Raw genomic sequence first — 19,029 nt, 5'->3', positions numbered from 1 at the left:
TTGGACCGGAGTCTGACTGAGTCTCAACCCCCCACCCCCACCCCGTGGACCCACATATGCGAAAGGGGAGAGGCAAAATGCAGCTGGAACCCTGTGGAGCCCCGCTGAGACCCCTATGGATGCCTGACAGCCTGCGCTCAAGTTCCTGCGACTCAGTAGGCGAGAAATGCTACAAGGGGAATGGACCCTGAGCTCAAGAAAAGTTTCTGCAAGCTGGCCAACAGGTACTACAGAGGGATTGGCCTGTCAGCTGCAGATCTCAGCCTGCTTTTCCTCCATGCAGGCAGAGCTAGACTCTCGACAAGGGGAGCTCTGAGCACTGAAAGCTGTAAAAAAAAAAAAAAAAATCCATGAAGAAAAAGAAATATTCAGAGGAGATCAGAAAGACTCCTGAACAGAAGGAAAAACTGAAGGGGCCAGCAGAGCCCTCTAGTGAAAAAGGAGGGATTCAAAAGCTGGAGTGGATTCCTGTTGCACGGCTTGTGAGCATGGGGATATTACCCATCCGTCCAGAATGACACACCTATTGCACTACAAATAGGATTTAGGAAAGGAGGATGCTCTTAAGCTAGAGTGTAGGGAAGTGGAAAGGAGGATGTTCTTAAGCTAGAGAGTAGGGAAGGTTAGAGGAGAGATGATGCTATTCTCCTGCCATTCTGCCACCCCCAAATTTTGCTGCTCTAGGCACATGACTAGTCTACTTAGTGGCTGGGCTGGCCCTGCTATTGAAAATTAGTTCTCAATTTTCTGATACTCAAAGTATGAACATCATTAATATCTCTAGTATTTGGGGTGGGGAAGCATCTCAGTAACACATTTTCTCTTCTTTGTTGAAACAGTAATTTTCTTTTGCCTTACACCTAATGAGAAATGTCTCAAATTTATGGCCTTTGTTAAATCTCTGAAGTAAAAAAGAAATCATCATTTTCACTTACAGTTTTTGAAGTTTTTTCAGAGCTGTGAGATTCTCTATGCAGGAAATGTAATTGTTCTGTAGGTACAAATGTGTTAAGTTTGAAGCAAACTCCAGGTTGTGTATTTGAGTAATACTGTTGTCATACAAATATAGGACATTCAGGTTTTTGCACAAGGAGATGTCATCCTAATAGGAAAATGAAAAGAGTATGACATAATTTCTGTAACTGAGATGTAGCAAAAACAGTTAAGCACAAGGGAGAAAAACACAAATACAATATAATATGCTGCCACATTAGGGCATCAGGGAGATATGATACATTTAAATATAATATAAATCAAAAAAATTCTATGTTGTTTGATCGTGGCACCAAGTGACCTCCCAGCTCCAATCCAGCATACACCCAATATCAGAGGGAGAAAAAGCCTCAGACTTACGTAACAGTATAAGACACAAAGGTACTTAGAAAAACTGCTTTTCCTTACTTTCACTGGCAAAAAACTCTCTCTTTTAACAGCAAAGGTTAGGAAAGGGCAGAATCACTCAAAAGCACATTCAAGGACTTATCTGAAAAAGACGACTTAGGTTCCAATGCTGTCAAATCTCTCTATCATCCCAACAAGCGACCTTGTTTCACCACTCTTCAGGCTCATCAGGGGATCAAATCATAAAGCCTTGAATAGTGCAGCCACGCCGTGACCAGCCCCCTGGGCGTGCCTGCACTATTCAAGGCTTTATGATTTGATCCCCTGATGAGCTTGTCACTTTGCAGATGTTCCCGCACTGCTTCCTCAATGCCTGCGTCAGTTTTTGCAGGACTCGAACTGATGCAGGCACTGAGGAAGCAGCGCGGGGCCGGGCGGAGCGAGCTGGACATTGAAAAGATCGCTCCTGCCCTGCACCGTGGATGCGACATTGCAGGAGGCAGCCGGCGGAGGTAGGGTATTTACTGGGGGGGGGGGGCAGGGATGTATAGGCCACCACCATGTGGTTTTAAAACTCTTAGATAAGCCATGGCTTGTAACATGGAGCAGCTTATCTAAGAGTTTTAAAACATGTATAAGCATTTTTTTGTGGCCTATATACTGGGGCGGCCTATATACGGGGCAATACGGTACTCCAGTTCCATCAGTGACATCATCTGGTTGGCAGTATAGTTTTCCTGAAATTAATCAGCTGCAGCTCACGAAAATTCAAGTAGTCCAGATAATGCAGGCTTGGGATCCTAAAAGAGACCACAATCAGGCTTGGGATCCTGTGGAAAAGAAACCCACGGGTGGCTGTTGTTGCAAGGTTATTGGGCATCATCCCTATGGCGATGGAGATACTGGTTTGCTCATTTGGAAACCAGTAGTGGCAAAGCCTCTATGAACCAGTACAACACCTATTTCATATACATTTTCAAGCTTTGTGATATGTATATGACATGGGCCATGCACACAAAATATTCCACGCTTTTGAGCAAATTTATATTTCAATAAGGGTTGCATTGCAAAACAAATAAATATAAATCTTGTAGAGTAATATTTCCTCTTTCAGATAATAGTAATGGAGTTTCTTTCCTAGTTTATCTATATTTTATTGTAAACTGTTTAGATCTGTAATATTCTGTAGTATGCATTGTAATCTTGTACTGATATTATTATGTATGTTTAACCTGTAACCCGTTCTGCGCTCTTTGGGAACAATGGGGATGAATTAAATAAATAAATATATCAAATGTTAATAAAACATAAACATACTAGTAAGAAAAAGATTTAGGCAGACCCTTTTTTTTTTTTTTATAAATGACTCTGAAAATTGACAAATTTTAGCCCTTGTATCATTGTATCAATGGTGCAGAATTGGAAGGAATGTTCTGATGTAGCTATTCATACTAAATTGCTGCAAATTATTGAGAGGATATAGTATGGACAGCGGCCTACTTCATTATAAAAATAAATAAATAAATTTGACAGTGTGGAGGGGCATAATCAAAAAAAAGTATAAGTCCCCTTTTGGCCTAAGTCATTATACGCTGAAAGTAGGCACCAGGGAAATGTCCATTCTCTTAAAAAACGTGCAAAATGAGGGTTTTTTTGAGAATGGCCTACCTCCACGTTCAGCAATCTAATCGACCAGACTGCCACTATGTCTATCCCTATAACACATTGCCAACCCAAAAAAATCGCCCAAGTCACAAACGCCCAAAACCAGACCTTTTAGGCGAAGGGCCAGTTCTTCGCCTAAAAGCAGGATTCTGTAACCAGCATCTGTCATAAACAACGCCGATTATAGAATCCTATAACTGTCCCCCCCCCCCCCCCCGATTGTGGCAGGAGGAGCCAGCTGAATGGGAAAAATCAATATGTTGGAGACAGGCATAAGGAGGGAATGGAACACGATAACCGGCATCGCTCCCCCCGCTCGCAAAGGCCCCCTGCTCGAACCGGCATCCCCCCAGCACGAACCCCCCCCCACCTGAACAACTTAAACTTAACCCCCCCCCCATCTAGGGGGGGGTTTCTGTTTCAGATGAAATCGAAACTACTATAGAAACTCTCTGACCCCTTTCAGCCAAAACCAAAAATGTAAAACTTATTGCTTTGTTTCAGCTAAAGCCTAAACCAAAACCTAGTAATGTAAATGTCAGCCAATAAGTCCCACTGGGGATTGTCAAAATGTTCAGTCAGAAGCCCTCTGCCAAACCCACAGGAGATATTACCAGTCCCAGGAACTACAAGTGTGGAACTATAGTTTCCCAGGAACTGCAAGTATGGAACTATAGTTTCTGGAATACCCAAAAGATAGTTCATTGATATATAAATATGAGAAATGCCCTCATATACACATGAAAAGCATCAAAAATATATAAATATATAAGAACTAAAACAAAACATCTTTCTCTCTGGGGCAACAGGGGAAACTGCCCAAGTCTAGGAGATACCAACAAAGTCAGATCCAGAATATTCAAAACTACATTATTTGTAGAAGCATTTCAAATAATGTTTTTTCTGGGTCATTAATGTTTTAGTATTGATATGCTATCAAGTGCCATAAAATATGGCTGATATGAAGGAAAGCATAGTTATTTACTGTAACAGGTGTTATCAAGGGACAGCAGGCAGATATTCTCACATGTGGATGATGTCATCCACGGAGCCCGGATGCGGACAGTTTCACAAGCAGACTTGCTTGTAGAATTTTAGAAAGTTTGCAACTGCCGCAACGTGCATGTGCGAGTGCCTTCCCGCCCAGCTTAGGGCATGTCTCTCCTCAGTTCAGAAAGCTAACAGAGAAGCCGACCAGGGGAGGTAGGTGGGTTGTGAGAATAGCTGCCTGCTGTCCCTGGATAACACTTGTTACGGTAAGTAACTGTGCTTTATCCCAGGACAAGCAGGCAGCATATTCTAACATGTGGGTGACTTCCAAGCTAACCAGAATGGGATGGTGGGAGTGTTGGCAACTTAGGAGAATAAATTTTGTAAAATTGCCTGGCCGAAATGGTCATCCCGTCTGGAAAAAGTATCCAGACAATAATGAGAAGTGAATGTATGAACCGAGGACCAAGTGACAGCTTTGCAGATTTCCTCAATAGGAATAGATCTGAGAAAAGCCACTGATGCCGCCATGGCTCTGACTTTGTGGACTGTGACTCGACTCTGTAGATGCAGTCCAGCCTGAGCACAGCAGAAAGAGATGCAAGTAGCTAACCAGTTGGAGATGGTGCGCTTGGAAATCAGATGTTCCAACTTGTTTGGATCGTAGGAGACAAAAAGTTGAGGTACAGATATATGTGGTTGCAAGTAGAAAGCCAAAGCACAGAATATTAAATGATTAGAGAATAAAAGGTTTAGGTAAAAGATAATTTACAGGTCATGGACCTGGGGGGCCGCCGCGGGAGTGGACTGCTGGGCACAATGGACCCCTGGTCTGACCCGGCAGAGGCAATGCTTATGTTCTTATGTTCACGCTTACAGTCTAGAGTATGAAGAGCTGTATCTCCAGGATGAGAATGAGGCTTTGGAAAACACACTGGAAGTACATTGGATTGATTAAGATGAAATTCTGAAACTACTTTAGGTAAGAATTTAGGATGAGTACGGAGGATCACCTTGTCTTGATGGAATACTGTGAAAGGTGGGCCTGCAACTAAAGCTTGGAGCTCGCTTATCCTGCGAGCGGACGTGAGAGCAATGAGAAAAACCACTTTCCAAGTGAGATATTTAAAATGAGTCAAATCCATTGGTTCGAAAGGAGGCTTCATCAATTGAGCAAGAACAACATTGAGTTCCCAAACCACTGGAGGCGGTTTGAGAGGTGGTTTGACATTGAAAAGACTTTTCATAAATCTGGAAACCACAGGATGAGCAGAAAGAGGTTTCCCTTCAATAGGCTGATGAAAAGCAGCAATTGCACTGAGATGGACTCGAATGGATGTGGATTTGAGGCCTGATTGAGACAAATGTAACAGGTAATCCAATACTGAAGACTTGGAGGTAGATTGAGGCTCCTTGTGATGAATGGTGCACTAAGCAGAAAATCTAGTCCATTTCTGATTGTAGCATTGTCTAGTGGCAGGCTTCCTAGAAGCCTCTAAAATGTCCTGTACAGATTGAGAAAACTGTAGAGTGGTAGTTAAATTGAGAGATACCAAGATGTCAGGTGTAGAGACTGCAGGTTGGGATGAAGAAGAGACCCCTGACTCTGTATGAGCAGAGAGGAAAAAACAGGTAGAAGTAGTGGCTCCCTGCTGCTGAGCTGAAATAGAAGGGAGTACCAAGGTTGCCTGGGCCACCGAGGAGCTATTAGAATCATGGTGGCATGTTCCTGTTTGAGTTTGACAAGTGTCTTGAGAATGAGAGGGAATGGAGGGAACGCATAGAGAAACTGATTCGTCCATTCCAGTAGAAAAGCATCTGCCTCCAGTCAGTGAGGAGAGTATATCCTGAAGCAGAATTGAGGCAGCTTGTTGTTGTGGGGAGACATGATGAGATCTATCTGAGGAGTCCCCCACTGAGAAAAAATGTGATGATGAGGCGAGGAATTGAGTGTCCATTCGTGAGGTTGTAGAAGCCGACCCAATTTTTTCGCCAGACAGTTTTTCTCTCCTTGAATGTAGACAGCTTTGAGGAAGGTGCTGTGAAGGATTGCCCAGTCCCACACCTGTAGAGCTTCCTGGCAAAGAGGGAGAGATCCTGTTCCTCCCTGCTTGTTGACATAGTACATGGCGACTTGGTTGTCCGTCCGACTGAGGACTACCTGGTCATGAAGAAGATGCTGAAAAGCTTTGAGAGCATTGAAGACCGCTCTGAGTTCCAAAAGAATGATGTGACACTGACGATCTGTGCTGGACCAATGGCTTTGAGTACGGAGACCATTGAGATGAGCCCCCCAAGCGTAGGTTGAAGAATATGTCGTGAGGACCTTCTGATGAAGAGGTGTTTGAAACAGTAAACCTCTGGAGAGATTGGAAGAGAGCATCCACCAGTGGAGAGATTGTCTCAAAGAAGGAGTCACTCTGATGTGTTGAGAGAGTGGGTCACAAGCCTGTGCCCACTGAGATGCCAGGGTCCACCGAGGAATTCTGAGGTGGTCTGGCAAAAGGAGTCACGTGAACTGTAGAAGCCATGTGACCCAGGAGAACCATCATATGTCTTGCTGAAATTGTAGTCAAGGAAGACACTTTGAGGCAGAGATGAATGAAAGCATCCTGACATTGTTGAGGAAGGAATGCTCTGAGTCGGACAGTGTCTAGAACAGCTCTGATGAACTGCAAAGTTTGAGAGGGCTGTAGCTGGGATTTGGGAAAGTTGATTTTGAATCCCAAGCTTTGTAGGAATCACGTAGTCTGTTGGGTCACTACAATAACCCCTTGAGATGTTGAATCCTTGATGAGCCAGCCATCTAGGTACGGGAATACCTGGAAGCCATGGTTCCGCAGAGCTGCTGCCACTACAACTAGGCACTTGGTGAACACTCTTGGAGATGAAGCCAGGCTGAAAGGTAGCACTCTGTACTGAAAATGCAGAGTCCCCACCTGAAATCTGAGGAATTGTCAAGAGGCTGGATGAATGGGAATGTGAGTGTAAGCCTCTTTGAGATCTAGAGAACATAACCAATCATTCTGATCTAGAAGGGGGTATAGAGATGCCAGAGACAGCATCCAAAATTTCTCTCTGACAAGAAATTTGTTGAGGGCTATGAGGTCCAAAATAGGTCGTAGATCGCCCGCCTTCTTCGGAACTAGGAAGTAACCTCCTCGATGGCACAGAGACGAAGCAGAGCTTAAGCTTCCTGAATAAGAAGAGTGGTCTGGGATGGATTGGAAGGATACTCTTTTGGAGGCAGATCTGGAGGAACTTGGATGAAATGAAGAGAGTATCCTTCCATGATGATGAACAGCACCCAGAGATCTGATGTAATGATCTCCCAGCGGTGGTAAAAATGATGGAGATGACCTCCAATGGGAAGGAGAGAGGACAGAGGCAGAACGATGGAGGTTATGCTCTGTATTAAATGGTCAAAAAGGCCTTAGCTAATGAAATATGAAACTAAGAGCCACAGTGCTTTTACAATGGCTGACTCTCTGCCATATTTGAAGTGACAGCTGATGTCATATCTCCATAGAGAGGCTAATTTCTAAGGAGATTAACATCCCAAATTTATGGATTTAAATTCCCGCTACACCAGTGGTCTCAAACTCGCGGCCCGGGGGTCACATGCGGCCCGCCAGGTACTATTTTGAGGCCCTCGGTATGTTTATCATAATCACAAAAGTAAAATAAAACAGTTTCTTGATCATATGTCTCTTTAACTATAAATTACAATATTATGATTAAGACTTAGTCAAAAGGAAAGATTTATAAACTATAAAGAATTTTACCTTATGCAAAATTGTTATTTCTCTAATAAGACATTAACTATTTTTTCTGAGGCCCTCCAAGTACCTACAAATCCAAAATGTGGCCCTGCAAAGGGTTTGAGTTTGAGACCACTGCGCTACACTTTTATATCAGAAGCATTTATATGGACCACACTATTCAAACTACTGTGTAAGATTATAACTGAACTACTTGCAATCGTAGTACACACAAAAAAAACATAAAAATGCAAAGAGTAGTTCCATCTAACCCTCAAACTATTTTACAATCTTTTTTGATCCAGTGGTGTAATAATAATAATAACCTTATTCTTTTATACCGCCATAACCAAAAGTTCTAGGCAGTTTACACTAAAAAGAGCTGGACAATCAGTAAAATACAATAATACAGTAAAAAAATACAAATAGTTGTAAAATAGAATTTCAATAATAAAACTCACTAAGTAATAAACTTATCGAACAAAGTGGTCTTAATTAATTTCCAAAAACTGCAATAGGATAAAATAGCTTGCTGAATACATTTACCTAAACAAGATTGAAATGCTAGGGTCCTTTCTGAGAAGGTCTTATATCTACACCCATTAATTTTTGGATAAGCATATAAGTAGAAGTTTCTAGTTTCTCTTGTTGGTCTATGCAACACAAAATGAGGAAAAAGGTAAGCTGGAGACAATCCCTATATCAGCTTAAAGCAGATACAGGAAAATTTGAATAATACTTAGAGGGGATATGATAGAGACTTACAAGATCATGAAGGGCACAGAGAGAGTAGAGAGGGACAGATTCTTCAAACTTTCAAAAAATAAAAGAACAAGAGGGCATTTGGAAAAGTTGAAAGGGGACAGATTCAGAATGAATGCTAGGAAGTTCTTCTTTACCTAACGTGTGGTGGACACTTGGAATGTGCTTCCAGAGGACGAAATAGGGCAGAGTACGGTACTGGGGTTTAAGAAAGGATTGGACAATTTCCTGCTGGAAAAGGGGATAGAGGGGTATAGATAGAGGATTACTGCACAGGTCCTAGACCTGTTGAGCCGCCGCGTGAGCGGACTGCTGGGCATGATGGACCTCAGGTCTGACCCAGCGGAGGCATTGCTTATGTTCTTATGTTCTTGCCTCCAAAGGCAGCCAATGAAGTAAACGATAATATGGACTAATATAGTCATTCTTTTTTAAACCAAAAATCAATCGAACAGCTGTATTCGGAATTATCCTTAATTTCCTTAGAATTTTTTTTTTGGGTGCTCCTAAATAGATGATGTTACAATAGTCTAAAATAGATAAAACTAATGACTGCACCAATAGTTTGAATGATCACCAGTCACTCTTGCTCATGTCAGATCTACTTGCAAAATGTCTGATGTGACCTCTTGTGGCAGTCTCATGAGATTAAGCTGGATTCAAAAGTCCAACGGAAGAGGATACTCATGAAGAAATCAACAATGGAGAAGAATGGGATTGGACAACAGTCTTTCCAAATGTCAAGAAGCCAGAAGGATCTATAAAGCCATAGTTTTATTGTATGAATCCACAGCCCCTACAGTTGAGCAGGGGAGAAAGGCAACTCCTGTATGGAGGGAAAGGGAAGGAGGGAGAAACAGGACAAAGCACAAATTTTCAGCTTCCATCAAAAACACAGTCATTTTAGGCCAAAACTGAAACCAGGCAGAAAAAGGATTTTGGATAGTTTCAGCACCATAACCATAACTGAAATTTAATCAGCCTTTACATTCATTAGCTGCACAATTTGTTCCAGAGTATTGCATCCTACTGCCTCTTACTCTTACCTTGATAGCCTAGACATTTCATCTCTCTCACCTTCCTATTTTCATTTCATCTTTATTTTCCATGCTTTCTTTGCTCCAACATTGCATTGTTTACCTTTAAGTGTAGTTAAGTAAATCAGTCCCATGATACTCGTACTTCTATCTTTTCTTGGCCACTATTCTTTCCATTCTAAACTAACGGGGTGGAAACCCCTATGGCCCTAGAAATACATCACATCTCAATGTAACACAGGGGCCAAAAAGTTTGCCTAATCCTCTAATCCTGTGAATGCCAACCCCCAGTCTGAAAATTTTATACAATAAATAAAACAGAGAGGAAGACATCATCTTCTTTGCTATGATATGGGAGACAGTCACTTACAATGTAATCGATGTTTCTATTTGAAAAGTTCAGATGTGTTAGCTTCTTCAAGCACTGTACCACAGGCTCTTCCCTCTGACTCTTGATGCGATTCTTGCTTCTAGCAATTAGATCCACAGTGAGCCGAACCATGTTTCATTCACAAACCAGGTATTTTCAGCCAAAGTTATTCCAGGATGATGTCACAAATCTCTCATTATTGATTCTTTAAAGCTGGTTTAACAAAGAACATTGGAAAATTACTGCAACACTGTTATGCAGCATCTAGGAACTAGCAGCAATTCATTTTCCCCTGTGGTCTCATGGTTCCTTAATACAGTGTTTCTCAACCTTTTCAAGCCAAGTACCCCCTAAGCCTAACAAATACCAACCGAGTACCCCCGCCCAAGCTCCGCCCAAACTCTGCCCCAGACTCCACCCCCATAATAATAGTACTAATTGTAATGCAATTTGTTCCATCCATTTTTCATATACACACAATATAATCTTATTAATACATAATGGTAACCACAAAATCATAGAAACACAAAGCACACTGGACGGAGAGAAAATGTTAATTATCATTTATATTCAGGTTTTTTCAAAGAGGTCAAGGCATATGACTTTAAAATATGCAATGTCACCTCAGTAACAACTGCTGTATAGAAAAATAGACAAATATAGTGCATAATATAGACAGCAGATATAAATTCTCAAAACTGACACATTTTGATCACTAGATTGAAAATAAAATCATTTTTCCTACCTTTGTTGTCTGATGATTTCATGAGTCTATGGTTGCACTTCCTTCTGAAGGTGCATCCAGTATTTCTTCCCTTCTTTCTGCCTCCTGAATGCTTCCTCTCCTCCAGACCTCATTCCATTCCCCAACCAACATCTCTGCCTGTCCCTCCATGAATCCAACTTTTTCTTCCTCTCTCCCTGCCTGCCTCTCCACTGAAGCCACCGCCGCTGATTTCTCCTTGCCCCACCGCCGAAGCCGACCCTGCCACCTGACATACTCTATTCCCACCCGATCCCCCTGCTGCTGCAACAGCCACTCAACATGCTCCATTCCCACCCTCAACCCCCCTGCTGGGCCGGAACCTTCTCTCTGACATCATAATTGATGTTGGGGGAAAGCTTGTGGGCTGACCATGTGCACTCGATGAATGCGCCTGGCTTGTTCCTGTTGCGGCAGTGGCAGGGGGTGGGTGGGAATGGAGTGTGCTGAGTGGCTATTGCGGCAGCGGCGTGGGAATGGAGTGTGTCGGATGGCAGGGTCAGTTTAGATGGTGAGGCAGGGAGGAAGTGGCGGCGACAGCTTCAGTGGGGGACAAGCAGGGAGAGATCCCAGGCGGCAGCAGCCAGCCCGCATACCCCCAACAGGCAGCTCGTGTACCCCAAATACCTTAGTCTTGTAAGAAGACTTTTGGACCACATAAATCAAAAGCCTTAGGTGCCGCTATTCAGCCAGCGGTACTCAGGTGTTTTGCTGACTGCTGCTGATTCTATTCCCAGCTATTCAATGCCAGGTCCTGTTCAGGCATTGGTACTAAATATCTGGTTTCATGAAGCTGACTAATGCATAGCCAGCTAAGTGTGATATGGAAAGATTAGGTTTTTACCTCGGTAATCTTCTTTCTAGTAGACAGACACTCTATTCCTGAACTTATGGGTAGTCAATCTCTAATTAGAGATCCTTTGTGTTTATGCCACGCTTTTTTTAACTCCATCACCATTTTCCTCCCCACCACCTCCCCCGGGAAGGCATTCCAGGCATCCACCACCCTCTCTGTGAAAAGGAATTTCCTAACATTACTCAGTGGCATCCATTCCACTGTTTACTAAAATAATGGAAGGATGGATTATAATTAAATTGACAGATTATCTGAACCAGTTTGATTTATTACAACCAATTCAATCAGGATTTAAAGCAGATTACGGAGACCCTGCTCTGTTCTTTAGTGGCTAAAGGTAGATCCATTTTGAGTCAGGGTCAGAATGCATACTTATACAATTTGACCTTTCAAGTGCATTCAACCTTGTCAACCATAATCTTCTAAAACAAGTGTTACAAAATTGTGGTGTACAGGGCAAAGTTTTGAATTGGATAGATGGGTTCTTATCCCAACGATCATAGAGAGTGAAAATGAATGGTCTATTATCTGCTATTTGGAAAATGGGCTATAGAGTGCCACAAGGGTCCCCATTGAACCCAATATTGTTTAATGTTTTGATGCAACCATTGAGTAAGGCACTTGAAAACCTTAATGCATTCTGTTACATTTATGCAGATGACATCAGTATTCTCTTGCATTTTAATAATAAGGATTTTGATTGCTCTGCATTAAAGTTAGTGCTTGATACTGTAGAGAAATGGGTTATAACCCATAAGTTGAAGATAAATATAGACAAAATAAGTTTCTTTGGCTAGGTCCACAGAATCAGCCTAGATTGGATCTTTTATCACACTTTGGCCAAAGTAATTACACTTTTGATATGCAAACTCGAGTTTTGGGCATTCAATTAAATAATTTATTGAGCTTGGAGCATCAAGTTAATCTAGTTAATAAAAAAATCATTTTTCTTTTTAAGGAAATTACGGGCAGTTCAAAAATATTTTGATAAGTCAGTTTTTGCACTTGTGGTTCAATCGCTTATTCTTTCCCAGATAGACTACTGTAATATTGTTTATTTAGGATGTGCTAGAGGATTGTTGAAAAGATTACAAACTGTACAGAATACTGCTGTGAGGGTAATTTTTTTCCATCTCTAAATATTCTCTCTCCCCTTTAACAAAACCATAGAACGGTTTTTAGCGCCAGCCGCGGCAGTACCAGCTCCAATGCTCATAGAATTTTAAGATTTGTATTATGATTTTTAATATTCTATATCAGTGTTTCTCAACATGCAGTATGCGTACCCTTGGGGGTACAAGGCATGGCCACTGCAGAGAATATTCCCTGCCCGCTTGTCTGTTGAAGCCGCACTGCCACCATCAGGGATCCCTCCTTGCTGCCCGCCCCACCTGTTGAAGCCACTGCCGGGGATCCCTGCTGCAACCCCTCCACCCTCTCTCCCGAAGCTGACCCATAGGGCTTCCTTCTGATGTCAGAGCTGACATCAGAGGGAAGGCTTGTGGGTCAGCTAGGTGCAGCGTGTGAATTTCTGCCTGCACATCTTCCCAACAAGCCGCTGAAAGCAGATGTTGCAGATGCAGCTCGAACAAGTAATGAAAGGGGATATTATCTTTCTGGGACAAAGGGAGGAGGAGGGGACAAATCGCATTGGGACATTGAAGGGGCACGATTCTGGGACAACAGCTGGAAGGCACGGAGGGGGAGAGGGATGGGGCATGAACTCGACTCAGAAGGAAGGGAGGTGGCATGAACATGGGGCACAGAAGGGAGGAAGGAAGGGGGCACTAACTTGGGACATAGGAGGGAGGGAATCGAAAGGGAGAATTGTTGAGCATGAGTGTGTGAGTGAGAAGGAAAGATATGGTGGCACATGGGGAAAGGAAGAAAGAGGAAAATTGGACATAGAGACAGGAGAGAGGTAGAGATGCATGGGGAAGAGAAGGTTGAGAGGGAGAAATGTTGGATATGGTGGTGGAGAGGGAACTGAGGGACAGATTGAAGGGGATGCAAGGGGGAGGAATATTGGATATAGTGATGGAGGGAGAGATGTAGCATGGTGCTGGAGAGGGGTGATAGAAGGAAAATGGGCATGGGGCTGGTAGGCAGTGGTGAAAAATGCTCTATATGATCCAGGGGATGAGAGATGGAGAAATGTTGGACTCATGGAGGGACAGAGAGAGAGAGATGTTGGTTGGGGAAGGGAATGAGGTCTGGAGGAGAGGAAGCATGCAGGAGGCAGAAATAAATATTGGATGCACAGTCAGAAGGAAGTGCAACCAGAGACTCATGAAATCACTAGCCACAAACGTAGGAAAAATAATTTTATTTTCAATTTAGTGATCGAAATGTGTCCGAAAACAGAAAAATATAGTGCAAAATATAGATAGCAGATAGAAATTCTCAAGTTTTGCTATAGTTGTTACTGAGATAACACTGCATATTTTAAAGTAATCTGCCTTGACTTCTTTGAAAAAACAAACAAACCCTGAATATTGTGTAAATGATAATTAACATTTTCTCTGCATACAGTGTATTTTGGGTTTTTAAAAATTTTGTGGTTTCCATTATATATTAATAAGATTATATTGTGTGTATATGAAAAATGGATGGAAGAAATTGCATTACAATTAGTACTATTATTATGGGGGTAGGTTCAGGGGCAGAGCTTGGGCAGGGGTACTTGGTTAAACTTAGTGGGTACTTGGCTTGAAGAAGTTGAGAAACATAGTTCTATATGGCCAGGTGCCTTATTATTTAGTGGAAATGATTTAATTACTAGCATGAAGACCAGGTCATATTGTACAGAAGAAATTCTATTTTTAATTTCCCTCACCAAAGACAATTAGATTATAAGGCATCCTTTTATCAGGCTCCTTTAATTTGGACTGATTTCCCTATTTTAATAAGATCAGTGGGTCAATATACTATTTTTAGAAAACTTAAAGACATTCTTGTTTAAAATTTTTTTTAGATATGAAGGTTAGATCACAGCCAGCATTCCTCCCCTGAAGGGTCACCCAGAGAGTACCAGTTTCTATAGTGCTACCAGATGCACGCAGCACTGTACATTAAACACGGAAGAGTCGGTCCCTTCTTGAAAGAGCTTACAATCTATGTTAATCAGGTTTTCTATTGCGCCTTTACCTATTCAGTTAAAGGTCAGAATACAAGAGGTTGGGTCAGTTACCCAGAAAGCTACAATGAACAATTTGACACGGACAGTCAATAAAGTTGCTAGTATATGTAGATAAGTACAGTTACTAATACAGTTAGGTCATAGTTATAAATATATAGTTACAAGTTCAAATAGGTCATCGCTGGCTCATTGTTATATCCCAGGAGTTGCATTAGACAGTTTAGAAACTTTTATAATTACCACTTCAGTCACTTCAGGGTTGGTTTCCTGTCTTGGTATAGAAATGCTTTAAAAAGTTTTCTGAACCTGAGATACTGGTCATAAGATCATAGTGTAAGTGGTAGTTGGTTCTAGCTAATTGATATTGGATGGAAAAGGTAATTTGCCTGGTGGACTTTATATTGTTACATGCTGGAAACATTAAGTGGAAAAAATTTCTAGTGGAATATCTATTTAAAGCGCCTTGGCTGGCCAACTCTGTCAGGATCATAAAGGCAGTGATGCCTAATTTAAACTTGATCCTTGTGGGTATGGACAGCCAATGTAATTTCATAAAGTAGGGCTATAGGTGTTCTGATTTCCATAGTCTACATATAAATCTTACATATTGCTGCATTTTGAACTAGTTGTAGATGGTTGTAGAAGTGATAGCAATGTTTTAGAGCAAAGAATATTGTTACATTACAGTAGTCTAGTCGAGATAGGATTAAGGATTGCACTAAGATTTGGAAAGCCTCTGTACTGAATTATTTTCTGATGGGTCTTAGCTTTCTCATCACAAGGAAAGATTGTTTTATTATTGTTTGTACATGGTTCTTCATGGATAGGTGGTTATAAATTTCTACTCCTAAGATTTGGGATTGTAGTTCTAATGGAAAGTCTGTGTCGTCTACTGTAATACTTGGAGTGTAGTGTGGGTCAGTTCCTAGCCAAAGGAATTTGGTTTTGTTCTTATTTAGTTTGAGGTGGTGGATTGAGGTCCAGTCTTCTATAATGTGTACATATTTTTTTGACAGTGGTGAGGGTGTTAGCTAATGCAGCCATTACAGGTAGCTTGATCGTTATGTCATCTGCATAGGTGAAATTTTTTATTCATGCAAGATCTAGGTTGGCACCCAAAGATTGTTTTAGAAGGTTCAACACTGATGGTGAAAGTGGGGATCCTTGGGGGACCCCACTGGGAGGGTGCCAGCTGTCAGAAAGTTCACCATCCTTACATATAGAATAGTGCACAGTGGCTAGGAAGCCTTGAAACCAGGAGAGGACTGAACCATTAAATCCAAAATATCTGAAGATCTTGGACATTTGATCGAATCTACTAGGTAAAATGTGCTACTTAGATTGAATTGGATTACAATTGCACTGTGACCCTTGTTTAGAAGTTCTTTGCCATATGTTACTAGTGTTGCAACCACCGTCTTGGTATGTGATTTTTCCTGAATCCCGATTGTGAAGGGTGGAGGATATTGAAGCATTATAAGTAGCATTTTAGGTGTTCTGTGATATATCTTTCCATCTTTTTGATAAATAATGGGATGGAAGCTACTGGCTGATAATTGATTACATCAGAAGGGCTGAGTTTTAGGTTCTTGGGAATTGGCATTAATATAATTCCTCCTCCTGATTTGGGGAAAAGGTCAGATTTTAGGTGATAGTTAAGCCATTGGGTTATTTTCTCTATGGTTGTTGGGATGGCTGCACTGATCAGGTAAGGTGGGTGGGTGTCAAGGCTGCATGCAGTTTGCTTTGGAGTATTTTAGACAGGGCTGTAGAGTCGGTACCTAAAACCTTTGACTCGACTTTATTTATGGTATCTCCATTCTGACTCCTTTTTTTATATATCTATATAAGTATTGTACTACATGCAAGGTGTTGCTTCTTGGGATTTTGGTTTCATTTATGTTTTATCATTTTTGGTCAGCTATTATGGATTTGGCAATTGTGTTCTGTATGTGACAGAGGTATTCTATTAGTATGATTTTTCTATGCAGCATTTTGTACCGTAATTTGGCTTGTTCAGTTGTCTCGATAGTGGGGGGATATTTGTGATGGAGAAGAAAGAGTTTTGTTGATCCTTGTTCTATATTTGTGATTTATAAAATGAAAGTTGTACAGAATATTGTTTCTTTTTATACTTTAATAAAATGATTTCAGAAGGGGTATCTGGGGGGAGTCAAGATGGCGGATGGATCCTGACTGCATTCTTTCTGATCCAGCGGAAATCTTTATTCCTGTGGCTTACCTTTTAAAGCTTTTTTCCTCTAGAGCAGGGATGTCAAATTCAATCACATAAGGGGCCGAAATCTGAAAAAAAGGCTAAGTTATGGGCCGAATATTTTATTAAGATACTTAGGGGTTCTTTTATTAAGGTACGCTAACCAATTTAGCATGCGCTAAATGCGCACCTTAATAAAAGGACCCCTTAGTCTTAGTAGAAGTATAGGGTTACAACCTCTCCAACCCCATGCCGTGATGTAAACAAAATAAATAAAAAATATTTTTTCCTCTCTCTTTTAGGTCCTAGTTCGTGCTTGCTATCTAACACCAGCTCTGGCAAGATACACATTTCAAATCTGACATATTGTAATCACAAAACAGAAAATAAAATTATTTTTTCTACCTTTTGTTATCTGGTCATTATTCAATCATGTTGGTCCCAGGTAGAGAATGACACGGTGACAAAATTCATCACCGTTCCCGTCCCCGCGGATAACCGCGGTAAACAATCTTCATGTTATTCTTTAAGGAGAGAGGGAAGAATCAGAGTATGAATGGCCACAACCACTGACCCTCAAGCTTTGCTTTGAAGAATGCTGGTGTAGAAGGACTGAGGTTGAAATAGACACTAAAAAATGAAATGGGATTATTTCCCGCGGTTATTCGCGGGGACGGGAACGGTGATGAATTTTGTCACCGTGTCATTCTCTACTCCCAGGCTCTGTGCTCCTTTTGTTATTTTTGCTTTGTTTTACTTTCTCTTATTATTTTTACCCTACTTTTGCTCTATTTTTACTATTTTATGTTATTTTATTCTTCTAATTTTAATCTTAGTTTGATCGATCCTTATTCTGTCTCTAATTAAACCACCGGGCATGGCCATTAACAGCAGAATTCTCCAATTTTACTAGCCTGCAGTGTGGTGGTCTGTTTCAATGCTTTCAAGCTCGGCCTGTGGTGGACCTGTGCAGTGCGGTATGCCGGGAGTGCCTCTTGATTTCTGCCACTTTTCCCCTGCTGCTATCTTTGATCGTCTTTGTGGGATCACACACCTGTCTGCTGGGGCCTGGTTGATGTGCCGCGGCCCACTAGCAACATCGGGGAATTGCTGCTTGATAAGGCACAACAGAGCATGGCCGAAACCACTCCAGCAGCAGCAGCAGCAGCAGCAGCATCCGCCTCTGTGCCGCCTCCTGCTCCAGGCACAGCCAAGGAAAAAAAACTATGAAGCCAGCGGAAGCAGCGAAAAAGCACACAAAGCATTGGGCCTTCAGAGGAGCGTAGTGGTAAAGCTCTGGTGGCATCCGACTATGATGTGAAGAAGAACAGCAGCTGCCTGGGGCTAACCGTCAAAAGTCTGGTGAGTGGAGGTACAGGATGATGTGGCGCTTGTACTGGCAGGCCAGCTTTAGGGGAAATTTGAAATTGTCTGGTGGGCCAAATTTCAGCACACCGCGGGCCAGATTTGGCCCATGGGCCAGAGTTTGACATGTCTGCTCTAGAGTGTTTTTTGCCAAATTCTTAGACGAAAATGCCACATTCGAAGAGAAAGGGGACAGTGAGGGCTGTGATGTTACCGGCTATCTCATCCTCTCCTATTCAGCCGACTTTACCTCAACAGCTGGAACAGCAAGCTGCTGCCAATCCTTGCTCTGATGATCGGAGGTTGGGTTCTGCTTTGGGGCCAAGTGAGGGAGTGCTCAACCCCTTGGAACTTGATGTTTCACTCTCCCTTCCGATGTCAAGTGTACCGCCGTGTCCAGCTGAAGCACAGAGCCCAGAGCTGAGCCCTGGGAGGTTAGGAAAGGACACCCTGGAGTTGCTACTGGGCGGTGCTTCCTCCCTGATGGATTTGCATGGAGAATGGAACATCGAGAAGGCTGGGAGTCCAGCACTGGAACCTGCAATAACTTTGGAGACACTTATTGCGGCTATTAAGAAACTGGATGTGACGGTTGGGAAAACAGCACAGGACATGGAGGTACTAGTTTCAAAAGTGGATACTTTTTCCTTGAATTTAGATAAGCTATGTCAAGATTGTATGGAGAAAATTCATATTGAAACTACTACTCTGAAAGAAACAATTTCAATTGTGATAAAAGATCAGAAATTTATCTCACGTAAAATT

The 19,029-nt window shown here is 42.0% G+C and overlaps 1 protein-coding gene across 3 annotated transcripts in view; it reads right to left on the bottom strand.

Annotated features, from left to right (window-relative positions):
• The window catches only part of PPP1R42 (protein phosphatase 1 regulatory subunit 42), a 107,783-nt gene that overhangs the window by 79,885 nt on the left and 8,869 nt on the right, over window positions 1-19,029 (bottom strand). For 2 of the 3 annotated variants that reach the window (XM_033935138.1, XM_033935140.1), the window contains exons 2-3: window positions 9,927-10,139; window positions 936-1,102 (exon numbers count right to left, since the gene is read on the bottom strand). In XM_033935138.1, the coding sequence (XP_033791029.1) occupies window positions 936-1,102; window positions 9,927-10,058 (299 nt within the window). In that variant the 5' untranslated portion in view covers window positions 10,059-10,139. Of the gene's footprint in view, window positions 1-935; window positions 1,103-9,926; window positions 10,140-14,924; window positions 14,998-19,029 lie in introns of those variants that run through there. The other variant, XM_033935139.1, reaches the window with a different exon arrangement.

This window comes from Geotrypetes seraphini, chromosome 2 (assembly GCF_902459505.1).
Source record: "Geotrypetes seraphini chromosome 2, aGeoSer1.1, whole genome shotgun sequence".
Lineage (NCBI taxonomy): Eukaryota > Metazoa > Chordata > Amphibia > Gymnophiona > Dermophiidae > Geotrypetes > Geotrypetes seraphini.
Note: the sequence above shows the minus strand (reverse complement) of the source record. Positions and strands in the feature narration are given on the sequence as shown.